This window comes from Pogoniulus pusillus, chromosome Z, assembly GCF_015220805.1.
Source record: "Pogoniulus pusillus isolate bPogPus1 chromosome Z, bPogPus1.pri, whole genome shotgun sequence".
Lineage (NCBI taxonomy): Eukaryota > Metazoa > Chordata > Aves > Piciformes > Lybiidae > Pogoniulus > Pogoniulus pusillus.
Window position 1 is genome coordinate 88,992,479 of NC_087309.1, and position 26,886 is coordinate 89,019,364.

At 47.8% G+C, this 26,886-nt stretch overlaps 1 protein-coding gene across 3 annotated transcripts in view; it reads left to right on the forward strand.

Moving 5' to 3' along the window:
* SMAD7 (SMAD family member 7) overlaps nucleotides 1-25,796 on the forward strand; it is a 30,158-nt gene extending 4,362 nt beyond the window's left edge. Inside the window, exons 5-6 of one of the 3 annotated variants that reach the window (XM_064140120.1) lie at nucleotides 3,397-3,471; nucleotides 25,111-25,796. In XM_064140120.1, coding sequence (XP_063996190.1) covers nucleotides 3,397-3,471; nucleotides 25,111-25,649 — 614 coding nt within the window. In that variant the 3' untranslated portion in view covers nucleotides 25,650-25,796. The remainder of the gene's footprint in view (nucleotides 1-3,396; nucleotides 3,472-25,110) is intronic. The other 2 variants (XM_064140121.1, XM_064140122.1) reach the window with 2 other exon arrangements.
* The last annotated feature ends 1,090 nt before the right edge of the window (nucleotides 25,797-26,886 follow it).

Sequence of the window (26,886 nt, forward strand, 5' to 3'; positions counted from 1 at the left end):
GACATAAGGTAGCAAAATGTGTGTAAACAGAGAAGCCGCAGAGCATGAATGTGCCATTTCGAAAGGAAAAGTTATTCCTATCGGCCAATAGGAAGTGATTAACGCTGCCCATCGGAAGCGCCCAAACAACTGGGTTACTCACCAAAAAAAAGACCTCCTTTCTTTATGTTTTTTTCCTTCTTTCCTCTTTTTGAAAGAAAAATCCATTTGGCAGCTGAACTCTTTGACTAACAGGCCTGTGACAGGCGCCAGCAGAGCCTGGAAATCTGTTGTTCCAGGTGGGATTTGCAAGCTCAGGGTTTCTCTGCGTTTCCTCTGCAGAGGGACCAAGGGTTTCCCGTCCCCACTTCAGTACTATCTCCTGTGGTGGCTTCCCAGATGGATGTTGAGGATTAACTCGTCCCTCCTTAGGAAGGGGGCAGGAGGTGATGGTGGGAAGGTGTGAAGTCTTTTACCTAGCTGGGGCACACGAACCATCTTCTACTCTGGGACCTTGGGTGCGAACTGGATTTATTTAGATTTGGGTACTATTAATAGACTTTAATCTATCAGTGGAGCTGAGAATGTGCATTCAGAAGGAAGCTTCTGCTTTTCCATCAAGTGTGGTAGTGGCCATAAAAAAAATTAAGCAGAGAGATAGAAATACCTGGACCAGCATAGGCTTTGGCAGTGGTCACAAGTGACCAAGATCATTGAGTGATTTGGGTTGGAAGACTCTTGAAGGTCATCTAATCCTAACCCACTCCAGGTAGCAGGGGTGTCTTCAGCTAGAACAGATGGCTTAGATCCCACTCCAACCTGACTTCTGATGTTGCCCTGGGTGGAGCAATGTGTTCCAGTGCTTCACTATCCTTCTAAGCAATCTCTTTCATCTCTCTAAGCTGAATCTCCCCTCTTTTGGTTTAAAACTATTATGATGAGGATTATATATATATTTTTTTTTTTTTTTAAGTGATGAAGGTTTGGGTTTGGCTGTGTCACTGGCTGAAGGAAAGCAGGGATGGGCAGGTGGATGGAGGTCTTGATGAAGGCAGTGAAATGCCCCATCAGTTTGTGTGTTGGTAGAGTAGATGTGGTGCTTGTATAATTTGTGGTAGAGTGGAAAGATCTGCCCAGACAGCCAGGTTACCTGCAGGGAGGCTGTTGGTCTGGAGTGGCTTGCTTGTTCATCGAGGAGAGGAGTTTGCCTTCTCCTTACACTGGGACCATTGATGGGTGATGGTGGTCATGCACTCACCAAGCAGTCCTGGAGGCATATGGGATGCTCAGAACATCCACAGTGTTCCTCTACTGGAAGCAAGATGAATCATGATGCCTTCAATTCAAGTAGATATTTTGACCTGTCATTATGTGGGACAAGGGACAGTAAGTGGCTGTGTTAATCATGCTCCAGGGTGCCTGGTCCAGGTAGCACTGGAGTGTGATAGTGCAGCAGGGTCCCTGAGACGTTGCTGCAGAGCCAAATGCTGTCTTGTGGCACTGACTTTCAGGAGAGATGGAGGTTTGGCATCTTTCAGGAGCTATTTGGCACCTTGCAAGGTTGTGCTGGTGGCCTCGACTAATAACTGTATGTCTCTGTGATGGCTTTATTTTGTGGGAAGGCAGTGTTTGAAGGAAATGTACATGAAGAAAGCTGGAGTAAACCTCTGATCCTATGACTTGTCTGGTGCTGGTACCTCCTACTAGCCAAGAGCCCTTGGTAAATCTGTGGGTGCTGAGAGAAGTGCAAAGATGAAATTAGCCACATGTGGGGCAGAAAGCCCAGGAGGGTCCCACCTTTGGTCTTATCCTACATCTGACTATCATGCTTGGTCTAGAGCAAAGGTGCCTTAGTTTTCTGTCCTCTGAAGAATCTTTAGATGGTAATGTTTTGGAGCTGGCTGCTGGGTGATAGGATATGGGAAGAAAGCTCACAGCTGTAAAAAGTTGTGAAAGCTTATCATGCCATTCATAGACTCATGGAAATTTTGGGTCGGAGGAGTACCTTTAAAGGTTGCCTTCCTTAGCCCCCTCATCCAGTCTGACCTTGGACCCATTGCTAGGGTTTAAGTTGGGATAGAGCAAGACAACATGGAAAGGGAAACTGTCCTTTACCCACAGGGACACACTGGGGAGCTGTAACCAGGGTCATAGGAGCCCAATGCAAGACAGAGTGGCCCAGCCTGAGTTCAGAAGGCTTCCGTAGCCCACACAGTTGAAGCCATCTTGGGGGAAGAGGAGCGGGAGGAATCTTCTGTCTGGATTAGAATGGGTTACAAAAAGTGAAAAGAAGGTATTTTAAAGCATAGAAAGCAGGACCAGGCATTTAGAGAGTGTATCATATACAGTATTTCACAAGTATGTCCATTTCCTGTCTCCTCTATTGTTTTCAGTTTGATTAAGTATATCCTGTTAAACTGTATATTCCTGTTAGAACTTCTCCTTTGCACTGATAAAACGAGGTTGTGCAGGCAGGAATTTCTTTTCACTGGAATTCCAGGGATGAAATCTGGGAAAATGGCTTTCCTCATTCGGGAGAAAATTATCCCAGCTCTCCTTTGGTGGCCCTTGCTTTGAGATACAGCCATGAGCACAATGATGTCATTAGGGAGCCCAAAGGTGATGAAACCCAAAGTCCCTGGGAACTCACCAAAGACCAGAAGGTTGCATGAACTTCTTGGATCTTCTCAGGGTTGTCCTTAGACTTGTCTGCACCATGGTAATGACTGAAAAGATGGAGTTTTACCTGTAGAACCAGCCTGCTGGTCTTGGCTTCTGATTGTTGTCACCTGGAGAAAGAGGCTTGGAATGTGAAGGTCCAAACCTTGCACTTGAGCACCTCCATGCACCAGAAGAATCCTCTAATGGGGCAGGTGATTTTTTTACCCTGCCCTTTCACTTTAGTAGTGCCTGGGGGAACACATCCAGTGAGGTGTGTGACAGCAGAATGTACCATCAGCCAGCAGCTGGTGTCAAAAGCCTGTGCAGAGCAACCCAAGTGAAGACTGTTTGCCCCCAGAAGGGTGGCAATGGGATATTTCCCTTTTGGTTCCCAGTTTGGTGACTTGCAGGTGTTGACTAAACCAGGTGCATAAAAGCCACCATGTGAACATCTTTGGGAGCTGGCTGACACCAGGACCATGACAACTTTGATCTTACTACCCAGTGACTTGGCTGAGAAGATGGCAGGCAGGCTGTAATTTTCACTGGTCTATAATCAGCACTGGCTGGTGATGAAACGGAGTTAGGGTGGATGCCTCTTGATGAACTACCCGTCTTCACGTGGACAATTAGTAATCGCTTCCTGCTAAGCCTTTTGGAATGCATGTTCTGCCTGTGGCCATGCTGGGAGCCTCCAGAGAACTGCCTATATACTGATTTTTTTGTTTCTCTCTTTTTTCCCCCCCTCTGCTTCAGCAGATTGTCCAGACTCTGTGCCTTCCTCCACTGAAACAGGGGGAACTAATTATCTAGCCCCTGGGGGGCTTTCAGGTAAGACATCTCTTGTTGCCCTAGATTTTGTCTATGGGTCATGTTGACCGAAGGGTCCCACTGGAAGGCAAAGTGATGCCGGGGAGGTTCAGGGACATGCATCATTGAGAAGAGCATGCTCCGAGGCGGACTTGGGTTTTGTTTTGGTAGCAGCTGCCTACCTCTCATGCAGAGGATGTGTTGAAATCCCAGATGAGGTTCTCCATCCCTGAAAGCCCATATTTCCTTTGAATTCCAGGCTTCCACTCCATTAATTTTTGGGAGTGAGACAGAAAAGGCATGTTGGGGAAGGCTAAGCAGTGTTGGCCGCCAGTCCACTTGGATGCAGGGATTACTGGAGCAGGTGCAGTTGCACCTTGTAGAAGGACTCCACATCAAGCTCTTCTTGACTTGGTGGTGGTGGCAGTTCTTGTCTCTGAGACAAGATCCATGCTTGGACTTTGCTTCTAGTAGGATAGCCAGCTTCCCACATATCCTGTGTGAGGCTCGTGGTGCTCAGGAAGGAAGAGCGATCCCGTTTTTGCAGAAGGTATTGCAGGGGGGACTTGGACTCGATCATTAGGTTATGCCTCTGGAGGTTTAGATTGGGTATGAGGAGGAGTTTCTTCCTGAAAAGGGTTCTTGAGCCCCAAAGCAGGCACACTGTCCCTAAGCGATTTCAAAGCTGTGTAGGTGTGGTGCGAAAGGACATGGTCTAGTGGTGGACTTGGCAGTCCTGGGTCCATGGTTGAGCTTGATGATCTTACAGGTACTTTCCAACCTAAATGATTCTGTGATTCCAAGTCCTTATGTATCTCTTCCAACTTGAGGTGTTCTGTGATTTCTCCTTGTTTCCCCATTTGCCATCCTCTTCAGGTTATGGGTGCCATTCTGGAATGAGGGTCCAGAGTTAATTTCTCCACCCCTCTTGGACTTTCCTTAGAGAATTAGAGTAGTTTGGCTTGGAAGGGACCATTAAGAGTCATCCAGCCCAACTCCCAGTGCTTTCTCCAGTGTGGTATCTCCAGCACCTCATCTCCCACCCCAGACTGGCCAACTCCATGTCTTGGCTCTGTCTCTACCCGGATTAAAGTGTCTGAAACCATGTATCTGCATGTACTCACTGCTGTTTGAAGGTGCTTCCCTTTGTCTCCTTGATTTATGATTTATTCATCACCCTGAAACTGGAAATTTCAGAAGTTAGGTCGGTGTCAGCAGCCCCACGTGCATCTGCCCCTGCCCTTCTCCAGGAATTGCTGTTGGTGTGGATGTCTTTAAGTGAGCCTTGTTTGTTTTTCTTTGGGTGTAATATACACCCTGTCTGTTATTTGAGAGGGGAGAATATTGTTTGCTCAAAGGCCCTAGTGAGAATTAATCAAACGAAGGGGGAGAGAAACTTGGTGCTTGATTTTTGGTTGGGTTTTTGTTGTTGGTGGGGTTTTTTTTTGTTTTGTTTTAATATAGGAGAATTTTTTTTTGCTTGGTTGGGGATTTTTGGGTTTTGGGTTGTTTCGGGTTTTTTTTTTTTTTTGATGGTGGTGGGTTTTGTGTCTTGTTTTTTTTTTTAACTGTTGCAGCTTTAGGGAAGGTATTAAAATTATTAAAAAAAAAAAAAAAAAAACAAGCAAACAAAAAAAAAAAAAAAAAAAAAAGAAGCAAAACAACACAATAAGGATGTTGTTAGGTCTCTTTTTCTTGCCTTTTTTCTCCCGAAACGTGCCCGTTTCTGGCAGGGAGGAGAGAGTTCAGTTCCACAGGATACCACATGAAATAAGCAGAGGAAGTACTCGCTTTTAAAAAGGGGGCTTTCTGTAAGGTTCAGCCTCCTGATAACATCTCGTCTGGCTGCTCTGCTCCCGAAGGGAAGGCGGGGAAGTGGGGGCTTGGGGCTGCAGGAAATAACACGGCTCGTTCCTGGTGCCTCCCGAAGGGCCGCAGGAAGGGGAGCCCCAGCTCTTCAGTAGAGCTTCCTACCCCAAATAACCCACCTCCCCCCTGAAAACGCACTTTTAAAAACTTACTTTATTATAGTTGTATAATTTAATTGGATTTGGGGATTTTTTTGTTCCGTTTTGGGTTTTTTTTTGGGGGAGCGGGGGGGAAGTGGTAGTCTTATCAAAGCTTTTCCCCCCCCTACCTCAAAGCCTGGAAACAGAACCTCTTAACGATCATTAACCGCGCTTTTTCTTTTTTTTTTCCCCTGCCTTTTTTTTTTTTCCCCTCCCCAAATGTAATTGTAGCCATTTAGTTTAATGAGGAGCTGATAGGAGAGTTGACTCATGAAGGGATACGGTTAGCTACCCAAGCCCTGAAACAAAGCCGAATGCCTCCACATGAAAGAGCATTTGTTTTGAATTTGCTCTGATTTACTGGCATCTCCCTTCCCCGCACAGAAGTGCAGCCTTGAAAATTCCCAACTGGAGAGACCCAGTCGAGAAAGGAAAATAAACGCACTTTGCAGCAAGCCTCCAAAGCTCACTTTTATCCTTCTTTTTCCTACCCCCCCTTTCCCTGCGTATTTTAGTTAGCAGAAGAGTATATTTGAAGAGGGCTTTAATGACTTCTTGGCAGGGGTACACAGGGAGTGCTTTGGCTTGGTCTTATCTGAGTTTGGGCAGATGGGGATTGGTGATGCTAGGTGGAAGATCCAGCATCCATCATCCCCTTCAGACTGTGGTCGTACATGCTGGATTTGTGATTCTTTGATGAAAGGCTGGTCTTGAGAATCAGGAGGTGAAAGGCACCTTAAAGATCACCTACTCTAACCCTGTTGCCATTGTCAAGGACAATTTCAATTAGACCAGGTCTTTCAAAAGTCCCATCCAACTATGCCTTGAATACTTCCAGGGAGGGGCCATCTGCAATTTCCCTGGACAACCTAAGAAAAGTAAAAAAAGACCCCAACTGTTTATAGATAACAAGCTGGAGCAGGAGGCTGAGTAAGACCTCATGGGTGGGTGGTAGTGGTGGGTTCCTACAGCTCTGTAGGCTTTGGCTATCAGTGATGGGCAGTGAATGCTGGTGAAGTGGTGATGTTCAAAGTCAGTACACTCATCCTAATGTCTGGAAGCTGGAAGGGCAGGATTTAGTGAGGCAGACTGCTCTGAGCACCGAGAATTTGGGAACAGGGCCAGCCTGGGGTTCGCTGCTGCTTTGGCAGTAAAACTACATGGCAAGGTTGAGAGGATGATGGCAAAACTAACATTAAAAAGGGAATCAAAGCAAGCACCCTTGCAGCTCTCCTTGAGGATCCTTTGATGATGAGGAATCTCAAGGCTGGCCACTGCTGGGGTTGCAGTCTCCTCTGGAGGCTAAAGGCAGTTTCATTGATGGATACCAGAGGCACCAGAGGGTGTGGGAGAGGGGGAGCATTGTGGCCAGGGGGCTTTACAGGAAGTGAGTTTTCCCTTGAGATAGCTGATCTGAGATGCTCTTTCCCTCCCTCCACTTTCTGTCCTCCTTCTGGCCCAGGAATCATGCTGTGCTGATCTCCTCATCCCATCCCTCTGCTGTCTGTTCCCCAGCCATCCTATTAGCGGGGTGATGTACTCCTCACTTCTCACAAGGCACCAGCTCTCATGTCCATATTCTTGTCTTTGTTGTCTTACATATTTATTTTTGGTGGTGGTCACTCTGTGGGTAATTCATGACTCCTCGCTCATGGTGTCTCTTACCGAGGTGGTCATTACCGGTCCAGATCCTTTCTGCCCTCAGTGTGATTAGAGAAAAGAGCAAAAATACCCTACTGGAGATATTTTTTTTTCCTGTAAATAGGAGACGGGATGGCTTTTCCTGTGTTTTGAGCTTACTCGTTCTCAGCAGATGTGTTTGGTTATGACTTTCAAACGAGCAAAGCCATGCCTGGAGGGCCTGCGGGTGACCAGCTCCTGTCCAATGGCATCTGATTAGTGGGAACTGAATTCCTGTACAATCCTTGGAGGACCTCTCCTCTGAGGGTAGGAGTGAATTGATAGAGCTTGATGGTAGTGGTTCTGTGTCTCTGTGGAATGCACTCCACCCAGTCCTGAACATCGCCCTCTTGACCTGTCTGTGACATGGCACTGGTGGCTTTTGGCTGATGGATGGTTGTGGTGCCTGTGGTGGGTGAGAGGGTGGCTGTACTGCAGGGCAGATGAATGCTGCTGGATATGCTGGCAACACAAATCTTTCTAAGAAGGCCAGATCTGGCCATCACAGGGAAAGCAATATGAGCTGCCCTATGTCCTTGCCGTGGGCACTGCTTTTTTGTTTATAGGGATTATTAATAAAACACCGGGCCAAATAGTTTACCCAGAGTTCTGGGTAACAGGATTTACCTGTTGAGTTGTTCTGTCTCTGAAACCATCCCAGGGTCTCCTGGAGCCAATGGATGTTGAGTGACAATCCTTGGTGGGTGCTGGAGTGACAGTCCTTGGTGGGTGCTGAACAAAGGCTCTGAAAGGTTTGAGGTTGGGAGTCTAGCAAAGCTTTTCTGGAGCAAGCACAGCCTCAGTATCTGCTTTCCAGCTCCTCTGCACCAAAAAGACGGAAAAAGAACGTTCAGAGGTTGGAGATGCACCAGCACTGCTCCCAGCCCTGCCTCTCCCGGCAGTGGGACCTCCTCTGGTTTAAGGAACTGCTTGGCTGAGTGCCATTTCATTCCGAAATTGCGAGCAGGCCAGGAATGTTTCACTATGCCTCTGATCCCCGCTAGTATCTGCTCGACAGGGAGGACGCACCTTGTCCAAATCCGGAGCTGTTTGCCCCTCAGAGCAGCTCCCTGTCGCTCCCCATCCTCCACAGCCGTGTAAACAGGATCCTGTGTGGTTTCTCCAGCAGAATCCTGCCTGTCTTTTCCCATTCCCCCCTCCTTCCACCGTGCAGAGTTTATAACCTCCTGTGAAATGCCTTTATTTACAAATTGGCATCCTATTATAATCTGAAATTGAGGCATCTTCCTGTGGAACTGGAATTGTATATTTGTCCCAAGGATAAACAGTTGCTTGGGAATTCTGTTGTGGGGGATATATATTTTTTTTTTTAATCTCTTATTATCAGTTTATTTTTGAGCATATATATCCTCTTTGTAATTTTTTATGTTAGCATTAAGCATCGAAAGCATTCCACCCTTTCCTTCCCAGCCTTGCTGGAGTCACCAGTCCTCCCCCAGGGCTTACCTAAAAACCACCATCCCATCCCGGAAAGGACAAGGTTATCAGGGGTTAACGCCAAGATGACAGCACTGGAGCCTCTGGAGCAAAGCAGGCTGCCTGCCAGACTAGGAGCCTCCCGGCTCGCCTCGCACCGTGGCCGGCAGCAGGGAGGAGGGAGCCGGCGCTTGGCACCAGCCCTGCGACTCTTGGCTTGGCCACTCGCTCAGTCTCCCGCAGCCCCGTGGGGCTTGATTCTTTTTTAAGGGGGATCTCACCCTGCAGGGAACCCCAGCCTGGGGACACGGGTGGGATAGGCCCCTTCCTCCTCCTGGCTCTCAGCTAATTAAAATCCCCCTCGCAGCAAATAGGACTTGTTTAATAATTAAATCCTCCAGAGCCTTTTGATCCTTTCCTAGAAACTCTTCTAGGATGAGTTTTCAAAACAGACCTGTGGCAGAGGTGCTCCCCCATTAAAGTCTGGGTGTGCCAATCCGTGCCCGCACAGCTCTGTTAAGCCCCTAAAACCGCCATTGAAAGTGCTTCTGAGGGACCTGCTTTTGTGCTGCGCGGTACCGGCTCAGTGGTCAGAGCCTTTCTGAACTTAGATGGTCAGATTTGGTGATCTTAAAGATCCTTACCAACCTGAACAGCGGTACTCAACGACCTCAGAGGTCTTTTCCAGCCTGAGTGAACCTGTGATCCTGCGAAATCCGTTTTTCCCAGTGCCTGTGGATGATTTTCCCAACCAAAGGGTGCCTCGAAAGCAGACAGTAGTAAGACACAGAAGATCCCACCAAGACCCTTCACGGTGGGGGGACCATGATGGTAACCGCTCAGGTTTTATCTCTTAACCTGACATTTTTGAGGGAGGAAAGGCAAGAGGTGAATTTTGGAAGTGTAGGTGTCAGTTCACACCGTGCTCTGCTCAAAAAAGATGTCCCGATGAGTGCCGGCAACTTGATCACTGGGGACATTTAAGACTTGACGGGACAAAAACACTCGTAGCGGAGCAGCCCCGGGCTGGCGGCGGGGGGATGTGGGCTGCATCGTTTCCATCCCCGCCGTCTGCCAGTGGGTATCACTTACACTAGAGGAACCAGTAACATTAACCACATGCATTTCCCCGCCGCCGGCATGGGGGGGACGCCAGTTCCTCACCGCGGCGGCCGAGACCATCAACCTCGACGCTGGGTTACAGCCAGGGGTACACCCCGTGTCAGGGTGCTCGGGGGAGAATGGGGTAGACAGGGCTGTCTCTGGGTGCTGCAGGAAGATACCAGCCTGGGCAGCTGGTGCGGGCTGAGGCCTGGCCGCGGGTGAGCGCCTGCCCCACCGCCATCCTCGGCCCACTTGAATGACCCACGCCGCAGCCTGGCCGCCTGCCTACTGTCACAAAGGAGCTTCCTTTCCAGTTTATTTTCAGCGCCGAGATATTATTAACCGCTGAGGCAGGGCCTGTGCTCCAACCAGCCTCGCTTTTTGCCTAAATGGCTTTGTTTTCACCCTCTCGTCACGGTGGCGAGGCCGCCGGCTTGGCTCCGGCGCTGCCGGGGTACCGGCTGCGTCATGGCCGCTCTTGAGGAACCACGGGGCGGGCACGGCGGAGCCAGCGGCCCCGATCCTGCGTGGAGCTTGGGCTCGGCGGAGGCAGGGAGCTCAGCGCCGCGCAGGATTTCCGCTCGCTGCCTTCGGATTAGCCCCTTGGGTTGGGTTTTATTTATTTTCTAACTTCTTCTTTTAAGTGAAATAGCGTCTTGGGTGTTGCTGGCTGCCTCCTTGTCTGCAGGTGGTTTTTGATTTGTTTTGTGGTGTTTTTAAAGCTTTTTTTTGAAGTGTGTTTTTATTTCGTAGTTTTAAAAAATTGCCTTTCTTTTCACGTTTTTTTTTCTCTCTTCCTCCCTCTCCCTTTCCCTCTTCCCTTTCCTTCTTCCCACCCTTCCCCCCTTTTCCTCACACTTTTCCCACCCTTTTCCTCTCCTTTCCCCCACTCTTTCCCTCCTTTCCCCCCCTTTTTTCTCCTTTTTTCTCCTTTTCCCTCCTTTTCCCTCCTTTCCCCCCCTTTTCTGTCCCTTTCCCCTCTTTCCCCCCTATTTCATCCCCTCACTCTTCCCCCCCCCTTTTTCCTCCTCCTTCTTTCCTGCATTACCCCCATTTTCCATGCTTTTTCCCCCTCCCCCCCTTCTTGTTTCTCCCTTGTTTCCCCTTTTCCCTCTTCTTCCCTCCCCCTTCCCTCCCTCTTCCCCCCCCCTTTCCCCCCCTTTTCTCCCCATTTGCTTTTTTCTTCTCACTTTTCTCCCTTTTTTTATTTTTGACTTATTTTTGTCTCCTTTTCCCCCTCTTTTTCTTAAGTCTACTTACTTTTCTTTCTTTTAACGTAATAAAAGAGCCTTTCTGGGCAAGCACTGCAGGGATTTTCCATCCCCATCCAGGGGAAGGGTGGGGGCTCACATCCCCTGTGCACAGACCTGCTGTGAGAGTCGCCCTTGGGGAGATCTTTGCCGATGGGCTCAAATCGTTGGGTCCAAAAAAAGTTTTTCCAGGGTTGTCTGTGCTGCTGGGGCTGTGATGTGGTATTTGCTCACAGGCAACCCTTTTCTTCTCTTGCCTGTCTCCCTCCCTCCCTCTCTTGCCTGTCTCCCTCCCTCCCTCTCTTCCTTCCTTCCTTCCTTCCTTCCTTCCTTCCTTCCTTCCTTCCTTCCTTCCTTCCTTCCTTCCTTCCTTCCTTCCTTCCTTCCTTCCTTCCTTCCTTCCTTCCTTCCTTCCTTCCTTCCTTCCTTCCTTCCTTCCTTCCTTCCTTCCTTCCTTCCTTCCTCCCTCCCTCCCTCCCTCCCTCCCTCCCTCCCTCCCTTCCTCCCTCCCTCCCTTCCTCCCTCCCTTCCTTCCTCCCTTCCTTCCTCCCTTCCTTCCTCCTTTCCTTCCTTCCCTCTTTCCCTCTGTCTCTCTTTCCTTCTTCCTTTCTCCCTTTCTCCCTTTCTCCCTTTCTCCCTTTCTCCCTTTCTTTTTGTTTTTCCACTTGTCTTTCCCCCCTCCTGTCTTTCGGGTAGCCATTTAAATACGTGATGATAACTTTCACCCTGTTAATTAACAGGAAACATTGGGACAAGACAGGAAATTACATCAGTCTTTTATGAGGAAAGAGCCAAGAAGGGAAAAAAAAATTACGAGAAAACACAGTTATTAGTGAAAGGAAAGAAAGTGCCAGCAAAGGACAAGAAGGGAGCAAAAGCCCTATCCCGTGGGTCCTGCTTTTCTGAGGGAGGCTGCTCCAGGACTCGATTTTATTTTCATTATGTCAAAGAATATTTGACTAGCAGGGTCACCTTTGCTTGAGCTTCCTGAGGAATCTTTGCTCTTTTTTTTTTTTTTTTTTCCCATGCCTTTTCTCAGCTTCCTTCCCCAAACTGTGAGGCCTAGGAAGCTCTTGGCCAGGAGACTAATTTTGGTTTGGCTGCTCAGCCCTTCAAATTGGTCCCCACCCAGTGTCATTATCTCGGTTTTAACTTGCAAGGGGAAAAAAAAAAAAAAGAAGAAACAAAAAGAAAAAGCACCCTGTTAAGAGCTGGCTCAGCCCTTCTCTACCCTTTTCACCTCGCTGTAGAAGGAGCCTCCCAGCTTCAGCTCTCCACTTGGGTTGTGCTGGCAACACTGAAGCACCACAGGGTTGTTGCAGCAGGAGATCCTGGTGATGTGTTCAGTGTCTTCCATGTGCAGTGGTGGGTGCCTTGCTCTGTGGTCTTCCTTATCCTCCCACAGGACCCCAACAAGATGCTTTGTGGGGCCGTTGCAGGAACTTTGCAGTGATGGTCCTCCATGTGTTATATAGCGAGTATCTGTCTCTCTGATCCTTCATCATCCTCTCTTTGGGATGATGTAAAATGCCCAATGGAGTGGTTGCAGGAGGTCCTAGTGATGCTCTTGGTGATGCGTCTCTATTTGTGATGGCAGGTACCCAGCTCTGTAGTCCTTCCTCATTCTCCCTCAGAATGAACAAGGTGCCCAGTGGGGTGATTACAAGAGGTCTGAGTGATGCTCCTCTGTGTGTGATGGCAGCTACCCAGCTTTGTGGTGCTTCCTCATCCTCCATCCGCGATGAGAAAGATGCTTGATGGGGTCATTACCAAAGGTCCTAGTGATGCTTTTGGCGATGCTTTTTCATGCGTGGTGATGGGTACCTGACTCTGTGTCCTTCCTCATCCAAGTAGGTTGAATATTTCACATTACATGTCTGATTACATAAAATGCATGCATAGGTTGTATAGCTTTTGTTTGAACAGCCACCATAATGGCACAAGTAGGAGTTGGCTTTGCACTGGAGAAACTTGCGTCTTTGGAAGATGGTGAAAGTTCAGACACTCTTTACCTTTAAAACCTGGTGATGTTGTCTCTGGTGATTTTCGTTGATAGATACTAAAAACTGTTGGGCATCACCACCAAGGAGGAGCTCCCTCTGCAGCAGGTGATGCAGAATAATACCAGAGAGGTTGTGTGCCTGCAAGGTGAAGTTTCCAGCAGGAAGAGCAGGAAAAAATGTCAAGAAATTACAGAGTGATATGCAGTGCAGCTTTCCCACACAGGACAGGTGTGGGTGACCCTGTGGCTGGGCTCCAGCGGCACCTTCCTGGGCAGAGTGGATGGAGTAAATAACTCTATAAAATCATCCTTTGAGCAGGCATCAAATAACAGGAGTTTTATTTGGAAAAGGAGTTGGGAGCCTGAAGTTACATCACTGCGTTTGAGCTGATTAATTCATTTTCTTTGGAAGCCAGGCTGAGACTTCTAGCTCGCTAGAAGAACAAAGCCATAAATCTTCATACATGGAGACCCGTAGTTTTCCTGTTCTGTGTCACAGCCCAGCATGGAAAACATACTCCAAGTGTCAAGAGCATGAAGTCTTGACACACCTGACATGTGGCATCAGTGTTATTTTCTGGAGAAGCCAGCATGCGGCTGGGTCTGCTGAGTCTCAGTGGCACTCAGATCCCCTGGGTTTTGCTGTCATGGGAGGAGACTGCTGGGTCTTGGTGATGTCTAGATCCCTCAGGCCTTGCCCTCACAGGAGGATGATTCTAAGTTTTGGTGTCAACCAAATACTCTGATTTCGAGAGGGTGATGGAGAGTCTCAACAGCACCCAAGTGCCCTGAGATTACTCCCTGTAGGAAGATGCTGCTGGTTGTTGGTGATGCACCTGAGTGTTGATGACACTGCTGGGTCTTCATGATGTCCAAATCCCTTGGTCCTTGCCTCTACAGAAGGAAGCTACTGGGTCTTGGTGGTGCTACTGGATCTTGGTGATGCCCATATCCTGGGCTTGTCCCCCACAGGCTGATATTGCTGGGTGTCTGGGATGCCCAAACTTCCTGGGCTCTGTCTCCACACAAGAATGCTGGTGCATTTCAGTTGTGTCCCTGCCTGGGACGCAGCTTTGCTGCTGCCACCAACAGCAGGAACATTTCGATTGTGTTTTTTTGCTGTTGTTGTTGTTGTTTTTAGTGTAGGTGTTGCCAGCCTGCCCCATTTTATGGCCTGAGGCAAACTTGTGCCGGACTCCGTCTGCAAAAGTGGGGTGCCAACTCCAGCAGAGCGCCGGGAGGGTTAATTACTTAATGAACGTAATATTCTCTATAATTGCTCAGCGTTATTAATCCAGAGCAAAGTGGAGAGGCAAGGGGAGGAGGGGTGTGTACATGGCCAGGCTTGTGTGAGCTCCCATCCCAGTGGCCGTCACTGTGCTGCTGTCCATCCCTGGCCCTTTTCCTCTGGGCAGAGAGGGGCCGGTGCTGTCCATCAGTCCGTCCACGCGTCGGTCGGTCCCTGGGCGGTGACCCTGCCCGTCCATGAGCGTGCTTCGCTGCCTGCTCTTAGGAATAGGCGTGATTAGATTATGAAGGCAGACAGAAGTAATGATTAACTTTTTCAGTCTGCACGCTGTCTCCAGTCTGGCGCTGGGTGTTTTTTTTTCCCCCCTAAGTAGGCCCTGGCCCCGCGTCGACAGGGTATTAGGTTGTAAAGAAAGCCAGGAGGAATGAAGGCAAGGGAGGGAGGGGAAAGGAGGGAGGTTGGCCGGGGGGGGGGGCTGTGTGGGGAGAGAGAGCCTTTTCCATCAGATCCGGGACTGGAATTTATTGGCAGGAATGCAGTAAATGCTCCAAATGCCAGCCCAGCTAAACAGTTTTCATAATTGTTACGGAGCTCGGCACGACGAGTGTGAAAAAGACTTTTGTTCCAGTCTGCTTTCTCCATGGGTTTGCATCCCTGTGAAGGATGCAGCTCTGGGAAAGGGAGCTGGAAGAGGTGGTCTCTCTTTTTTTTTTTTTTTTTTTTTTGTTCTCTCCTTTTATCAGGGGGGGAAAACCCCCCCACATATTTACATCTATTTGGAGTTTTTGGGAGAGAAGTTGAGGTTGATGTGTTGCAAGGAGGAGGTTTCTTTCTGAGAGCAGTGGCAATGCTGCATGTGTGCATGGAATGCAGTTTGGGGAGGAGGGCAGGGGAAAAAAAGCCAAAACCCTAACACACATCTGTGTATTGAGTATCCATTTGGAAATCCTAGACTGCTCTGCTTCAGGTTTTATTGAGGTCTTTACAAGGTTTTTCATATGTAACCCACAGAGCTACACGTTGTCAGTGGAGAGTTGTGGCTTTTCCTTGGGGACGTATCCCTGCCCTTCCCAGGGACCTCCCCTCCAACTTGATTTCTAAGAGCAAAAGTGTTTTAGGGTCTCCATCCTCTAAAACCAAGTGATGGCTGGATGAGGCTGTGACCCCAGGGCTGGCATGGCCTATTGGCCTCTGATGGCTTTTGCACCCTGTTGGTGGCTTATCCCCACGCTGGAAGGGTGATGTTTCACAGGAGCCTCCAGCACAACCCAAGCCAGGAGAGAGATTCTGGCAAGCTCATCCTCAGTTCTGATTTTCATTGTTGTAAATCAGGAGCCCTTTGTGTTCTGATTTCTCCTTCTTAGAAGGTTTCTGGTTGATACCTGGGCTGGATATGGGTGGAGAAGAAGTATGTCTTTTTAGCTGTGGAGGACAAGCTAGCTCATCTGCAGGAGCTGGGGCTATATCAACCCTGAGTTGCTTGGTCTCATGGCAGCACCTAATGAAGGCTGGCCTAGGCTTCCTTGGTTTTCCAGAGGATCCTTTTTCCTGATTGACATCAAAATGTGATTATTCCACGTTGCTGTCAAGGCAGGGAAGAAGGTTGGAGGGTATGTGGGGCTGTGAAACATTTTGCAATGTTTCTTGAACCAGCAAGTCTTCCCAGGACACTCCCCACCAGCACAGAACAACAACAGCAAAAAACAGGATTTGGGGGAGTTTTCCATGTGGACCTTGCACACCTATGGGTCTTAAAAAACCCATGGATGTTGGCAACACCCCTCTGGAAGGATCAGCCTTCTTGAAACATCCCTTTGTCCCACCCCACTACAGGTTTGGAGCTCAGGGAAGGGATTCCCGTCCTACTGCTTTTCTGAAACAAGGGAAAAGTTTTCCCACACCTTTGAGCAGCGCAGAAAAGGAGAGGCAGATAAAGAAGGCTCTTTAAAATTAAAACTTCAAAAAATAATTAGACTGACTGTATACTAAACAACAGCAAAGAGGCCCATTTACTGTAAATATTATGAATGGATTTGGCTGGCTTCTTCATCCCCACCCTTCCTCTAAGGCTTTTCTCTGAGCTGAGTCGAAATTCGGCCTTCAGACAGCACGATACTCTATAATTTGCATGGCTGATGAGGACCAAAGCCTGGTACGGAGGAAACTGGAGTCAGCTGGCTCCTCTCTAACCGCTGGAGACAGCCAGACAGGCATTTTTGGTGTGTGCCTGCGTCATTTTACCACACACCACCACCCCCCTCCTCTTCAAGCTGTAGCCTTGCTTGGCTTTTAAAGAGAAATGGGCACAAAGAGAAGGTTCTTCTCAAGTAATTTTAAGCCATGGTAATAGATTAATCACCGTAATTAGACAGTAGCAGTGACTAATAGGATGTTTATGAATAAAATTTCTGGTTTGGTGGACTCCTTGAACTCAGCAGTTTCACTTTGGTGCTTTCTTTGCTGTCTTTTGATGCCCATCAGGGAGCTGGGCTTACTTCACATGTATGTGTTGATCACCCTGTATGATCTCTCCTGGGCCAGCCTTAGTGTTCATCATCCTGATGCCCACTCTTGAGGCTTTGTAGGTCTGCAACAACATGCCTGCAAGGACCTTTTCTCACATGGTTTTCTTGCTTTTGTGTCCCCCTTTTTAATTAACTCTAAGATTCAGGTCTGAATTCCAGTTGGGGAGAAAGTTGACTCTAGGTACCACCAAGTTGGAGTGGGAGTGTTAGGGGATGTCCTCAGGGATCACTCATCTCTACTGCTGTCTAACTTGACCTCATTTTGGTGCTGATTCCACAAGAGGGTTTCCCAGCCATGGTGAAGTAAGTCTCATGTGGGCCACCAGGGAACTGAGCAGACCACTCCCAAGCTTGTAGGTTGCTGCTAACACGAGTCTGAACCAAAGCTCTAGTCACAAACAGTGAAAATCACAAACTCCTTTCTTCCATGGCTCCTGTCCTTTTTTTATCCCCTGTGTCACCATCAGACTGAGAAAGTTTTAAATCATGTGGTAACATCTCAGTCTCTGGATACCAGCCCTCAGCAAACTGAGATCTTAGAGGGGAAGCTCAGGTGGACCTTTGTTTTCGTGCAAGGTTGGCTTATTTTGCTGGGAGGCAAGGAGCCCTTTAACTGATTGGGTGGACAACTTGTTAATAAACTAAAGAAAGAGTCTTAAGGCTCTTTAGCCTGCGTGACTTGTGTATATGCTGAGTAATAAGAGCTGCCTAATTAGACATAGACACAAATTTATGGTCTAGCCTGTCAATCTGCGGATTAAGGGCTCCATAAGTACCTACTGACACGATGGGCTGTAATGGCTCCTAAAGAGATGTTATGGTCTATCATGTCAATAATCCAGAGATTAAGGGCTCCCTAAGTAGGTGCTGACGTGACCAGGCCTGTCCTAGCTCTTTGGGGGCTCTTGGGTTGGCGCCAAGAGCCCGAGATGGTGGGCTCTTGGGACTCCACAGGCCATCTTGAGGGGTGGCATCCCTGCAGAAGGGAAGGTTTTATTTTCTCTGCAAACAACAGAAGCTTAACACATGACCATCCTCTAAATTAGCTTTTCAGCCATCAAAAGCAGGAGGAAAGGGGGGAGGTGGTGAGGAAGCTGAAGCTGCCTAGCCCTTGTGTGCAGGCAGATATAAAAGGGTTGGGGCAAACATAGCCGTGGGTGGTGTCTCCAGCCTGCCCACAAAACTCTGTTAAAGTCACAAAGACCCTTTTCTGCAGCAGGATGGATCCTTCAATTTGGACTTTTTTTTTTTTTTTTTTTTGGCTTTGCTTTTGGTTTTGGCTTTGAAGAATTTTTCTTGGATATTTTTTTGTTTGTTTCTCTGCCCAAGTAGCCTGTAAATCACTAGAGCAACTAGAAAGAAAATACCTCTTTTTGGTGCCTATTTTTCTTTGCTTTGATGAGCTGTGTGGTTGAATGTCATGCTCCATGTACTCGTCAGTCACCTCGAGGCAATGCCTGATCCTTTCTCAAGGAAAAGTCCAGAGATGTGTTTTTCCTGAGATCAGAGGGGGGCCATGAAAGTGATCAGGGGGTTGGAGCACAATTGCTGTGAGGACAGGCCAAGAGAGCTGGGGTTGTTCACCCTGGAGAAAAGAAGACTCTGGGCAGACCTAAGGGCAGCCTGCCAGTACCTGAAGTGGGCTATAAGAAGTCTGCAGAGAGACTGTTTACAAAGGCCTGCAGTGACAGGACCAGGGGAATTGACTTCAAACCAGAGAAGAGCAGATTTAGATTGGATGTTAGGGACAGGTTCTTGACTGTGAGAGTGGTAGAACACTGGAACAGGTTGCCTGTGTAGGTGATTGAGGTCCCATCCCTGGAAATACTCAAGCTGTGAGGCTGGACAAGGCTCTGAGCCCTGCTGACTGCAGAGAGGAAGTTGGACTGGTTGAGCTTTGGAGGTCCCTTCTGACCCAGACCGTTCTATGATTCTATGAAAAAGGGCACTTGCCCGTAACAAAACTGGAGGAAAATTCTTGAGGACCCTCAAGAAATGCAAAAAGTCATGAAAACTTGCAGTGTTTGTGTCTACCTCTCTTCCGTCTCCACGAGCAGGAGATGGGGCATGGCTCTGCCCCAGGTTCACAGATGCCGCTTAGGTCAGCCAAGAGAGATTAGCGGGCGCGAGACACGCTGAGCTTGGTCTCAGGCTTGGCCCCAGCCAGACGGCACGTTGTGCTGACACCAGTCCAGCCAATTTTTTTTTAAGCACAGCTGCCCTCCGCCTGTGCTGACGTGTAAAGGAGGAAGGACCAGAGACTCATCTGCCCATCAGCAGTGTCCACATTGCTCCTATTCCAGCAGAAGCCTGCCTGCTGGGAACTCAGGCAGGGATGAGACAACCGCTCCAGGTCTCTTTGCTGCCCCAGGAGCTCACAGCTGAGTTGTGGTCCTTCTAGGAAAAAAGCTAAGTTACTATGACGCTTTGATTTCTAGGTGGACATTACATTAACTTATCTGTTGCCTTTTTATCTGTTTGTGTTGTGCCCTTGTGGTGTGTGCAATGTCATCTCTGCATGCGGCCCAGGTGAAGGTGCCACAAAAGCTGAGCATCCTGGTCTGGCTGAAGATGCCCATGCTCACTGAATGGGGGTGGGTGGAATAGATGAGCTTAGAGGAGGGTGCCTTCCAACTCAAACCATTCTGCAAGACTATGAAAATGAGGAGACTTCTGCTAGCAATTCAGGGTAGGTGATGCAGCAGAGTTGATGTTTGGCAGGAAATCCAACCCTAGGGATTACAGAGGAATGAGGGAGAGGAGGGGTGTGATGGTGAGAATTTTAGGAAGAGCATGAGAAGATGCTTTGGGTCATAGCTGCTCTTAAGACAAACAACATATAGACATACATACAGAGTGTGTATGAAAAATCTAAGTGCATAGTTTGAGCCAATTCCACAGTTGGATAATTCCATTTGAATCTAATCCCAGTGTCAGTGAGGAAAGATCCAATTACAGGCATTTAAGAGCTTCATCAGGAACACAGTTGTATTCCCATTTTCAGTTACTATCACAGGTACCAGTGACGATTTAGATAGCTCTTGACTTGCTCGAGATGGGAGCGATCCCGACGGATGAGATAGCTCAGTGTGTGCTCAACTTGCTCTTTTTCTTCAGAGGTCGGTTGATTACAGGAGAACCTTTAGCTGTGTCAAACCAAAACACAAGAGAAGATTCCCCAGCCCACCTCCCTTCTACGGTCATGAACTTGGCAACAGGACAAGGCTGAGAACCAAAAGCCAGCCAGAAGCTGTGTTGGTTTTTAGCTGGTTTGTGGATTTTTTAAATCATTTTTATTAATTAAATTTTACTGAAACATTTTGGTTCTTCCTTCAGTGGAGAAAAAAAAAACCAACCAAACTTTTTCTTCCCAAACTTTTCACAAAACTTTAAGAGCTTTGAAAGAAAAAGTAGAGATTACCTGGTCTCGTAATCTTACAAGTGTTCATGTGTCAAGGAGAAGAAAAAGCCACATCAGAAATGTTCTACCCCTTGCAGGTGATGTGAGTCCTTCTTGGGACAAACACTGTTGGGACCATGGCTGATAAATTTGTGTGTTTCTGTGGTGTGAATCTCCCATATTCAGCTTCATCTGGACTCTCCTCCTTGTCAGCAGCTCTTCTTTTTCAAAGGTTATGGCTCTGGTGTCTTGTCCTCCAGGATTTTTCTCTGGGTGTAGCATTTTCTTCGTCATCCTTCCCTGGAGCAGGATGATGTCCTGAGCACATGGGACGACATGTGCGCACTCAAAACTAGAGAAATCTTTGTTGTAGCTTTTATTGAGCAATTCTGGGCAGGATTTGATGTTTACCAGGGTCAGAGCAGGTGGTGGGAGATTCATGGTCTCTAGGGCTGGCTGGGAAGTATCTGAGGTGGTGCTTTTGGAAGGACAGACCTTCACTGAGATTCATCGGGGGATGCACTGGCTGAAGTCAGGCCAGCCCTTCAGCAGGAGGGTGTGAAAAGTAAGGGTCAAAAAAAAGGGTATTTCTATGGGTGAATGATGTAGTTGTGCTGGGGCTTCATCATCCTCCACACCAAACATCCAGAAAACATCAACATTCACACCAAACACCCCAAAAAATATGGAGTGGCAAACTATTGCTTTCATATCTCCCCTTCATGGATGGGGAAGTGTGGTCTGCATCAGATACTGTTCTCCACAGACCCAACAATAAGTGACTAATACAACTAACTCTCTACATTGCTGAGGGCAGCCTCACTTTATTTTCAGTTATTTTCTGGTTTATCTCACAAGAAGCTTTCACAATGGGAAGGGAGCAGAGGAGAGCTTGGTGGAACCCCATGACAGGCAAAATGCAAACCATGGAACCAGCAGGAGGGATGCTTGGGATACTTAGTGACAGAATGGTAGCACGGATGTTCATAGCATTAACATGAACATTGTTTGCTGGAATATGGGAACTCTCCCAGTTGGCTGGGAGTTTCCCAGGCATTTAGAAATGGATGCATTTGCTCTGAGGAGCTCATAAAAATTGTGCTTTTTTGCTCAAAACAAGAATCCCAAATGGTTTATTGGCCTTTCCTGGGCTGTTGACAAGAAGTTTATGTGGCTGCAAATTTCTCAGGAGATGGGGTTTTTCTGTGGGTTTCTGGCAGGTAGAGATGGGTAGTGGGTCCAACTGAACCCAGCAGGGCATTTTGGGGCAAAATCCAGCTGTTTGCTTCACTTGAATCATAGTCATTGCAACCCCAAAAAAAGTCCTTAAGGGGAAAAAAAATAGATCCATCCCTGTAGGAAGCATCTGAGCAGTGTAATTTTTTCCTCTTCTCCTGGCACCGCCGCCCAAGTGATGCCACTGTTTTTTCCCCACCCCTTTTCCTGGTGGATGCCAGAATCAGGAAGGCTCTGCTGGGATCCCAACAGCCATGAAAAGCAGCTTTGGTGGTGGCTGGCAGGGAGGCCCGACACTGTTTATCCAAGCTCAGGCCTTATATTCTGATGGCTTTTTTGACTAGACATCTAGTCAACAGCTGAAGCCTGCGAACGGAAGAGGCTCTGGCATGAGGTTCTGGCATATTTATACTGTGTGCTGGCACTGGCTCCTCAAACACAAAAAACTATCCCAGATTACCTAAGACTTGTCCTTGAGGTCTGGTCACCCCATGTCGTTGAAAAACCTAGTGGAATCCCATTCATGAACTTCCAGCCCTCCATAAAGGTCTGTTCATTCATAGCCAAAGCAGCTTGCCTTTTTTTTTTTTTTTCCCTAATGTGCTGGCAATTAAATAACTCTTTTGTAAGAGGCAAGGAGCTGCTTGTTAAGTGGTCTTCACTAATGCAAGCAGAAATACCAGGTGAAAAAGTCAGCATTTTCCCCACCCCCTCTCTCCACCTCCTCCTAAAAAGGATGCTTATAAATACAGGAATTGCAGCAGGGTTCGATGCCTGGTGCCCCCCAGATTCCCTCAGCTGCTGTAAACACAACCCCAGGAGCTCCGAGCATCACTGCAGTTGGTGATGAGGGTGTGGCAGAGTGGGGAAAATAGGTGGTCAGAGATAGGGCTGGATCCAGAACCATCACTTTCCTGGCTCTAGGAGCATCTCTACCAACCCACATTCAGCAGCATTGTGACCTTGGATGCAGAGGCATCATCCTCTTGTTGCAGAAGCATCATCTCCCTCCCACCAGATTCAGGAGCATCATGCCTGTGGATCTAGGGGTACCCTTTCCGTGGATCCAGAAACATCAGTCTTCCTGGATCTAGGAGTATTTGCCCTGTCTAGATCCAGGAGCATCTCATCTTCTGGACCTAGGAGCATTTCCTTTGCCTAGACCCTCCAGATCATCCCTTCCTCTGGACCTAGAAACATTGTCTCCCCAGATCTCAGGGCATCCTCTCAACTCAGATCCAAGAGCAGAAATTCTCCTTGACTGTGTCCAGGAGCATCATCCTCCTAGACCAAGGAGCAACTCCCACCCTGAACTCAGGAGTGTCATGCACCCCCACCAGGATCCAGAAGCATCGTTCCCCTGGATCCAAGAGCATCCCCCCTCCAGATTCTTCTGTCTCCTGGACACACCCTCTGTACCACCCCCATCCTCAGATTCCTCTATCTCTTGGGAGGAGAAGCATCATCCTGGGTTCTTGCCCCACTGGGTGCGCCCTTGGGTGGGGAGCACTCTCTTTAGGTTAGGGAAGAGGTAACCAAAGCCGCCTACCCCATCCTCTCCTCAGTCCCTCACATGGTGCCAGTTTTCAGCAGGATATTAAATTATCCTTAACAAAGACTTGAGAGGCACAAAAAAGGGGTGTGTGGAAGGACAAACCTCAATGGTTGCTGTTTCAGGGAACGCTCCAGAAACTGCCAGAACTGCCCCCCAGCCATGCTTTCACCCTGGTGTGAGGGTCCCTTTTTTGGGGCTTACGCAGTCAGGCCCATTTTTAGTAGCTGCCTCCAGCAACTGAAGAAATATTTTCCTTGCTGGCAGAGAAATGAGGAAATGAAAAGTGTGTGGCTGGGCTTTTTTTTTTTTCTTAAAAGCACAGTGCAGGTCTTGAAGCAGAACTCAAAGGGAGGAGAAACTTCATCCTCTGCACTGATGATAAAAAATTATTAATAGTAGAAAAATTACAGGGGGGAAAAAAAAAAGGCCAGCCAATGTGCTGCTGCTATTATGCATGCTGGGAGGGTTTGGGGGAGCTGCTGAGGTGATGCAGGGAGAGATTTGTGCGCTAGTACAGATTTGAGGGTGACCTGCTGGAAGGCAGCTCAGTGAAAAAGAGCCTTGGAGCGCTGTGCACACTTAGGTTATCCATGGGACAGAAATGTGTCTTTGGGGCCGTTGTGTCAAGAGGAAAGGACCAGTCTCTTTTCAGTTGTGCCTTGTGATGTGGGTCAAGGGGCAGTGGACTCAAACTGGAACCCAGGAAGTTCCACCTCCACATGAGGAGAATATTTTTTACTGTTGAAGGTGCTGGAGCCTGGAGCAGGCTGCATGGAGAGGTTGGGGAGTCTCCTTCTCTCTAAGGACTTTCAAAACCTATCTGGATGCATTCCTTTGTGACCTGCCCTGTGATCCTGCTTTTGGCTGTGGGTTAGTCAGTGTACTCCAGAGGTCCTTTCCAACTCCTACCATGCTATAAGAATGTGATTCAGGGATGTGTGGTCTCCTACCATCCCTGGTCCTGCAGCTGCTTCCATGGTGCAGAGAATTATTTTGGTAGCACTTGTTTTAACTCCATGCCTGCTGTGGCTGAAAGGAATTACCTGCTAGGGATTCTCCATCAGAAAAGGGGTCTTTATTTTTTTTTCCCTTTCACATTTCTCAGCTCTCCCACCCCTTGCTTTTTCCTCCACCATCATCTTGCATGGGCTAGCTACAGGCAAGGGAGTCAAAAGGAGGGCCGCGGGACTGAATTTCAGGATTTTATGGACTGTTTTTAGGCCACTTCTTAACAAACACACACTTTCTGGTCCCTGTCCTGATGCTGAGAGGTGGCTCTTCCCATGGATCAGGGCTTCCTCCAACATCTCCATCCTCTCCATTACCTAGCCTTTGCCTATAGGCAGGGAAAAGTCTCATGAACTTGAGCAGGGGAATCCTTCTTCCCTCCTAGTCCCATGGGATAACCTTCCTTGTGGTTTTGTTAGAAACATCTAGGGGCTTTTTTGTGTATGTGCACCATTGATGGCTATTTATGGAAACAGATCTACAAATAAGGGGGTTTAGAGTGTTTGGTCTTGCTGGAGAGAACTGACTGGAGCATCTCGTCTCCTGTGGGCATTGAAGGTGATTTCCAGTCATGATTAAGGTGAGGGGTGGCTTTGCTGTAGGCCCGAGGGTGGTTTTCAAGGCATTTCTAAAGGTGGATGTGGTGATTCAGGAGCTCTAACTCCAAGCAGAGCTAAGCACTGAAGCGGCATGGGAGTCTCCCAGAGCTGGGTCCATTTAAATGGTCTTAATAGTGGTCTTAGTTAGATTTTGGAGACTGCAGGTGTACTAGCAACAACTAACAAGTGTTAGGACAAGAGGAAGCAGCCTCAAGTTGTGCCAGAGGAGGTTTAGGTTGGACATGAGAGGAAACTTCTTTACTGAAGGGATTCTCAGGTGCTGTAACCAGGCTTTCCAGAGAGGTGGCTGAATCCCCATCCCTGGAAGTGTTCAAAAGAAAAGAGATGTGGTGCTGAGGAATGTGGTTTATCACCAGCCTTGGCAGACTTAGAAAGTGGTTGGACTGGATGATCTTAAAGAGCTTTTCCAACTGAGACAGTTCTGTGATTGTGTTCTATGCTGTGGTTGTTGGTGTGTGCATGGAGAGCATCCCGAAGGCATGGGCAGAAAAGGACCTGTGAACATTGTGTCACTTTTGGGTTGTATGACTGCTGCCATTGCTTAATTTCTCCTTTTCTTCTCTTGTTTTGTTTACCCTGCTGTAGATTCCCAAGTTCTTCAGGAGCCGGGGGATCGGTCACACTGGTGCGTGGTGGCATACTGGGAAGAGAAGACGCGCGTGGGTCGTCTGTATTCTGTCCAAGAGCCCTCCCTGGATATCTTCTATGATCTACCTCAGGGGAATGGTTTCTGCCTCGGACAGCTCAACTCTGACAACAAAAGCCAGCTGGTGCAGAAGGTGCGCAGCAAGATTGGCTATGGCATCCAGCTCACCAAGGAAGTGGACGGCGTGTGGGTGTACAACCGCAGCAGTTACCCCATCTTCATCAAGTCGGCCACACTGGACAACCCCGACTCCAGGACGCTGCTGGTCCACAAAGTGTTCCCAGGCTTCTCCATCAAGGCTTTTGACTACGAGAAGGCATACAGCTTGCAGAGACCCAACGACCACGAGTTCATGCAGCAGCCGTGGACCGGATTTACTGTTCAGATCAGCTTTGTGAAAGGCTGGGGCCAGTGCTACACGAGACAGTTCATCAGCAGCTGCCCGTGCTGGTTGGAGGTTATTTTTAATAACCGATGACTCGAGGCGGCGTGGACTCATGACATTTATGTACTACTTTGCTGCTATTATTTCCTTCTGAGTGCTTTGCTTTTTCATGCAATCTCTTTTTTTTTTCCTTTTTTTTCTTTCCTTCCACCTCTTTTTTCCTCCTTTTTTTTCCACCTCTTTTCTCCCCCTCTTTTTCCCCTCTCCTTTTTTTTGTTCGTTTGTTTGTTTTGTTTAATTTTGTTTGTTTCTGTTCCATTTTGTTTTTATTTGGGTTACCTCTTCCTTTTTTTTTTTCCTTAGTTTTGTTTTGTTGGGTTTTTTTTGTTTTGTTTTGATTTTTTTTTTGTTTGTTTTTGGTTGTGGAAAGATTGTTTTGTTTTCTTTTGTGGGTTTTTTTGTTTGTTTCATTTGCCTTGGGTATTTTTTTATGAATATATCTTTGTGGTTTTGTTTTTTTTTTTTAAACATGTGTGAATGACCAATAACACTCAGAAGGGCAAGAGAAGGGTGCAGGGGGGATGGATCGCATACGATAATTATTTCACGCCTCTAAAGAAAGGTTATCCTGTGTGATCATTTGGTGTAGAAGCCACTGGCTCTACGTCATAGCTCCTTCTCTTGAATAAAGCAACAAGATACCTGCATTTTTTTATGCACCACAGCCGTCCTCGATGACGGTGACACCAAGACCCCTTCCCCGGCGGTGCCGACCCCACCAAAGGATGGTGCGCAGAACCTTCCAAACTGGGTCTTTTCCCTCACCCTTTTTAATGTTCTAATTGTTCCTTTATTGCTGGGTTCACATCTTGTCACTGTGTTCATCCTTCCACTGCTTTAGGGTTCATTTGTGTTTGTTTGTTTGTTTGTTTGTTTGTTTGTTCTTTTGGGGTGGCCATGGATTGATGGAAGGGGAGAACACAACAGTGGAGAAACCTCATGCATGGCCCCCACTGCTTGGTAATTTGAGCTGAGATGGGAAGCAATGGAAGCCTAAAAAAAAAAAAAAAAAAGAGGAAAACAGGAAAAAAAACAAAAACACAACCAACACCCCAATGAAACAAAAACCCAACAAAACAAAGGAGAAAAAATGGGGAATACAAGAGAAGAAGAAAAACAAAAGGCATTCAGGGTAGTTGGTCTGTGGTAGCCTTGCTTAGGCCCAGCACCACCCTATCTGGAAATGCAGTTTTGCTTTTGTTTCTTCTTGAATTCATACACGAGTATGATCCTTTTACACTGTTCTTAGCTCAATGAGCATGTTTAGACC